This window comes from Parasteatoda tepidariorum, chromosome 2 (assembly GCF_043381705.1).
Source record: "Parasteatoda tepidariorum isolate YZ-2023 chromosome 2, CAS_Ptep_4.0, whole genome shotgun sequence".
Classification (NCBI taxonomy): domain Eukaryota; kingdom Metazoa; phylum Arthropoda; class Arachnida; order Araneae; family Theridiidae; genus Parasteatoda; species Parasteatoda tepidariorum.
In genome coordinates this window covers 25,953,194-25,959,041 of record NC_092205.1, presented here as the reverse complement: position 1 = coordinate 25,959,041, position 5,848 = coordinate 25,953,194, and the positions used below count along the sequence as shown (strand labels likewise).

Genomic DNA, 5,848 nt, shown 5'->3' with positions numbered 1-5,848 from the left:
AAGAGAGAGAGAGAGAGAGAAACAAGAAAAAAATTTAAAACAAATATTCAAAAATTTAAAAAAAAATATTAAAAGCCGGATGACAAAATAAGGAAAAGATACAGACTCGTCATCATCTCACACGATTATATCCCAAAAAAAAAAGAGTACATTCTAATATTGAATTATTATAGACAAAACAAACTATATTAATACAATAGTAGCTTTTGATTACAAAACCTAACCGCAATGTTTAGTTGAGGTGGTAGGTGAGTTGAAAAAGATTCTTTAAGACTGATTAATTAAGGTTATATAGCGAATCATTGTTAAATCAAAGAAATAAAACTATTGATTATCTGGAATAATAGTATATCTGGCAAAAGGATGACGGATATACAAAATTGTCTGTGACAGTAGGTTTAAAGCTCGAAAGTGTTTTAAAAAAATTATTCTTGATCTTGAAATCACACTTGGCTTACTTTAAGCAACTTGTCAGATTTCTTAACCGTCTTTCCGCACCTTCTCACATTTATTTGCGATTCCAAACGTGTATAATTTTTATTTTACTATTTTTTTCATAATGATTTTATAAAAGTATTCACATTTGCAGGTTTCGTCCATCTCCCACGTTCTTCTTTCAGCTACGTAACCTGCCACACATGTGCATCTGGTATATTTGTCAGAAGTGAGTTCACAGGAAATGCTATTTGGTCCACAATCACATCCTATAAAAACAAAATTAACTTGTAATATGTGCACGTCACAGGTATATTTGCGAAAATAATCTAAATAACTTTAAAATTAAACTATCGTAACTGTTTTCGATACCAATATTTTAAACATATTTTCTAAACTTTATTTTTAATTCTTAACATGAACCAAAATAATAGGCGTTTAAGGCTGAACAATAGTAATTCAGAAAACACTTTTTAGCTGGTTCTATGCAATTGGTTTGTGTTACATTTTTATTTTTGCGGGCTTTAATCATATTGCAAAACTCATATTTTAATTTGTATTTTTTACCACCATAAAAGACAACCACTTGCTCCTTTTTCACATTTTTTTCCCTATTTCTTTTTCATACACATGACACTTCTCAGCGCCATCTCTCTTTCTTTTTTTGAATTAATTACGTGCGAGAGCAAAAGGTAACATGAATTTCTGCAACATTTCAAAATAAATAATGTTACTTCGCAAGTATATAATATTTTTCTTCCTAAAATAATTAGTTGTGTAAATTGAAATATAAAATCAATTTGTATTTTTTGGTTCAAATACACCTTAAAAAATTGGTTTTACGTTGAACCTATATCGCAACAGCATTTATATCGTACCTACATTGTACCTCACAAATCTATCGTACGTCATATTTAATGTTAATGGCATAAATTAACAGGAAATATGACGTAATTTCGTTTAATCCTTGAATGAAACTGTGGTGCAAAGAGGATGATATTACAGTTATTATTGCGCTCAAAACTCTTAAAACAGTGCATGGTCCACGATGGCAAATTGAAAATCGGTGTACCTTATCCGGAATTATTAATCAGCCAGCAAAAAAAAATTATGGTATCATCGAAGCTACAATGAAAACACAAAATTAACGGTTACTTTTTTCCCAGACAGATATGTTATTTCATAACAAGTGCTTGTGCTTGTAGTCCGACTATCAAGTGTTTATGTTACCGTCAAAATATGACTTTCTATATACTGTATTGTATGGAATATATTGCATAGAACGTATAGTAAAGAATGTATTCTAAAGTCGTATTGTATATAATTCATAAAATCGAGAGGGATACTTAAAATGATTAATATTTACGCACTATTTATAGAATTCTACACAATATTTCACTTGTTTTACTATAAAATGACTGATAAAAAACCGGCAAGGTATAAGATGAAAATTATTACTCATATTTTAGAATGATTTCTGATTAAATGACTGACTTACAAGTTTTCTACATATCATGGCTGGGTAAAATATGTAATTTTGATATTTCATACTTTTCCTGAAAACACAAGGTATATTAAACATTGAGCAGGCATTCTAAAGAATGTCGTCATTTTAGTCATTTTATACGTTGCTGATATTAGAGGAAAATTGAAAAATCCATTCTTCTCACATGGACAAATGTGTCAGCCTTACTCGCTAGTCAGAAAAATTTCTCATTTACTTAACGCACCACACGACGAAATAAAAAAAAAAAGTGTAATAAGCAGTAGAATGAACACAAAACGAAACGTTCAATTGTCAGAAGTCGAAGAAAATCCAAAATAAATTAAGTATTGCTGTAACGAAATTCTTATGATTTCAATTTTGGTTGGAGGTGTTGCAATGCGTTCAAGAAAAATCTAGTTCCGAGCAAAACTTTCTTAGCTTAAATTTGTTTCGGCAATTTTTACTCTTTTTAGTAATTAAATTGGAAAAAAATATTTAAATTATCGCTTAATTTTTTTACAAATTTATTTAACAAAATTTAACTATTTTTTGCCTTAAATTTTTTTTTAAAAATTTAGTTAACAAAAATTAACACTTTTTTCAATTTTGTAAAAACAATTTAAATTAATCCACTTAAAATGCATAAAAACTCTACATTTAGGAAGTTTATTCGTATATTAATTAGCTCACATTTGATTAAGCAAACTTCGAATAAAAAATAATAGGCACCGTAATGGAGCGTGATTTTAATTTTTGACATAATATACACACTATTTAATTAAATATCTAACCGAGATTCTCACTTCCACCATGATGCGTAAAAATCAAATGAAAGTTATTTACCGAGACGAGATTAAAGAGATACACGAATTCATTATAAAATTATGTCTATCATGAAATAGATATCATAAAATTGTATCGAGAAACTGTTTAAATCTATAAAAGGGAATCTCTAACTCGATGGTGTGTACTATGTCAGAAATTGGAATAGCATTTTATAACGAAGGCAAATTAATTGAAAAAAAAATATTTATTTGGGTGTCAGAAACTTCCTACATCGAAGCTGGCTGAACCAAATGCTAATAACTAGCTAATATACAGCATTACCGAAACCACAACCTATTATTTTAATAGATAATTATTATTTTAATAGATTACTGTTGTTTTAATAGATAACGAGAAATTATCTTTAGCAGGAGTAACTTGTATATAAAATTGTGCTTAACTTACTTTCGCATTTACCATATTCAGCAATGTATCCTTTTCTACAAGTGCATACTTTAGAGAAACCTTTTAAATGGCAACTTATTGCATCGTATCCACAATCACATTCTACCATGAAATAAACAAAAACAATTTTTAATTTATAAATAAAAGAAATGCAACAAAAAACTGGCAATTTACGATTCGTTAAGCTCATATTGGACACAAAACTTCATTATATCACTAAATTTGCATTCCAATAAATAAATTGAAATGAAAAAAAAGAAAAGAAAAAAAAAGGAAAAAAGAAACGACTAGCTAAAGCTACAGAACCTCACTTTTTTAAAATTAACTGGGACCGTTATCTGTCCTAATTACCTGAAGGTTCCCCCATAAATTATAGATAGTTTTATAAATTCTAATTATTTCTATCAGATATTATTTTTCTCGAAATAATTGAAATACAGCGATGTATCTTCCAATCCAGTTAAATCGGGATTTATAGGAATTCTGGCTTTTTTAATCTATCGAAACTAGGAATGAATTTGAACGTTTCAGCAGGAGCGATGCTGCATCGTTTTCTAATATCGATATAATATCGACATACCAAATCTCGAACATATTGATCTGTAGATGTGTGGATCTGTTTGATTGTTTTGATTGAAATGGCTGTAGAAATTTTAAAGATAAACGGTGCTATAGACATGCTGACTTAACAATTATTGGTTCGGTTGTTTTTCTTTTACGAGCAATAGCATAGATATAATATTCAAGTTACAGCTCGAATAATGAAGCAGGGATAAATTTTCTATCTTATCTCATGATAGAAATAGAAATAATTTACAATATCTGCGACCTTCTATGCGGAAATGTCCCGAACTCATACTTAAGGTGATTTGTGCGATTTTGTTGCCACTCAGCCTAAGTTTCTTACTTCCGTTTTGTCTATTTCTTGCTAACATTTTGATTTGCATTTTTAGAGTTTGAGAATCCTGCACTTTCGTAAGAAAGAGAATTGCGTTTTATGTTTTCAAATCTTACTTTAAGCTAATTTAAACACGCAATAAATTACGTTATTTAAGTACGTTAATTACACGCAATAAGTACGTTAATTATTAACTAATTAACGTGTTAGGATTTGCCATTTTGAAATAAGCATGAAATATTACCTAATATTTAAAAACCAAATTATTATCTTATTTAATATTTTTTTAATGAATAAAAATCATTAATACAAATCTGTAATCCTTTTATACCACAGCTTCAAACTGAGTGCAGAATAAAATTTGTATTAAGAGATTCCCTCTACTTCTACCTAACACATTAGCATAAAATTCGAAAACTGTTATATGGTTGCTAATGCGTTGATTTCATTGAAATTCGTTAATATTTCTCACTCATTCTTTTCCACCAACACATTTGGATGCATAAGGTTAAGGTAATCTAATCAATTAATAGCCAATATATGGATTCCTTAACTTTCCTTGGCGAAAACTATTTCAACTTACGCATGACGCTTGCATTTTTGATTTCTTGGTGGACGAAGGTGTCATGTGGGGTTTAGCCCTACAGTCGCATCGTCCGGACAATTTTTTAAATTTATTAATTTATATGTACACAAAAATGAATCATTATTTTACTTTGGAGCGCATTTTTATTGATTATAATTTGATTTTTAAGCAATTTATGATTTTTGTTAAAAAATTGCTTACCTAACATCATACTGGTATAATATATGGACAACTACAATACGACGAATGGTAAATTCTTAAACTTATGGTGAAAACATCCAACCTCTTCAACTTATGGTATACGCTAATCAAGCCACTTCAACGAATACTAAAATGTTTTCAAGCACCAAAACTATTTACCTTGATATGATTGGAGGAGGGCTTGAGGAGCTAAAATATTTTAATTTAGTTGTGCTTTGCGTTAGGCTTTGTCACCATTAAATTTTATATGTTCGTTGTACGAGATAATTATGAAAGATGACAAAGCTGCGTATTAAAGACGGCTAGTATATCTAAAAAGTGTGAATGAAATATGACATTGCTGCTACAAAGAATTCGAGCACGACTTTTGTAAAAGATGCTTGTTAAGAATACATCTGGCAATTGGATTAAACAGCATTAAAGAATTCATGCCAAATAGAAGTTTCTAGATGCATAAATCAGGCACTTAGCGACTTAAAATTTGTGAGATAGATATAATATTATTAGATGAAAACTACTGTATTATGGTACAAAGACCATTCCATAATACAATTAACTATAAAGCAATTGAAAAGCAACTAGAAGTGCTCAGTTGCCGTGGCTAAAATTAGAAACTTCGAGTCTTCTAACTCAGGAGACCACATTTCATTCTGTTTTATAGTTAAACTAGCCGCCTTTGGTCACAGGCTTGGTCACGTTTCAAGCAACATAGAAACTTTAAGGGTAACTAAGCCATAGTTGTATTTAAATATTCTAACTCTTCAAGCCCTCCATTTTAAACACAGTTTAAAGCAATATGCACCATCTAGCTGTTGCCTGCGCGGAAGCACTTTGATTTCAATTGATCTCGATGTATTGAACTTTAGTAACAATTTAAAATTTTTCCGACAGCTATCAAATCACAAAAAATACCTCAAGTATGAATTCAGGACAGTTCAGCATAATAGTCTGTACAAGTAATAAAAGAAAAACTCATACCACTGCTCTTTATGTGCCGTTTATATATATATAT

The 5,848-nt window shown here is 29.7% G+C and overlaps 1 protein-coding gene across 2 annotated transcripts in view; it reads right to left on the bottom strand.

The window, feature by feature from the left end:
• Positions 1 to 5,848, bottom strand: part of LOC107453958 (rh5-interacting protein) — a 41,384-nt gene that overhangs the window by 27,314 nt on the left and 8,222 nt on the right. The window contains exons 4-5 of one of the 2 annotated variants that reach the window (XM_043053956.2): positions 3,152 to 3,253; positions 582 to 704 (exon numbers count right to left, since the gene is read on the bottom strand). The exons of the other annotated variant lie outside the window; for it this stretch is intronic. Coding sequence (XP_042909890.1) covers positions 582 to 704; positions 3,152 to 3,253 — 225 coding nt within the window. The remainder of the gene's footprint in view (positions 1 to 581; positions 705 to 3,151; positions 3,254 to 5,848) is intronic. 2 annotated transcript variants of the gene reach the window in all.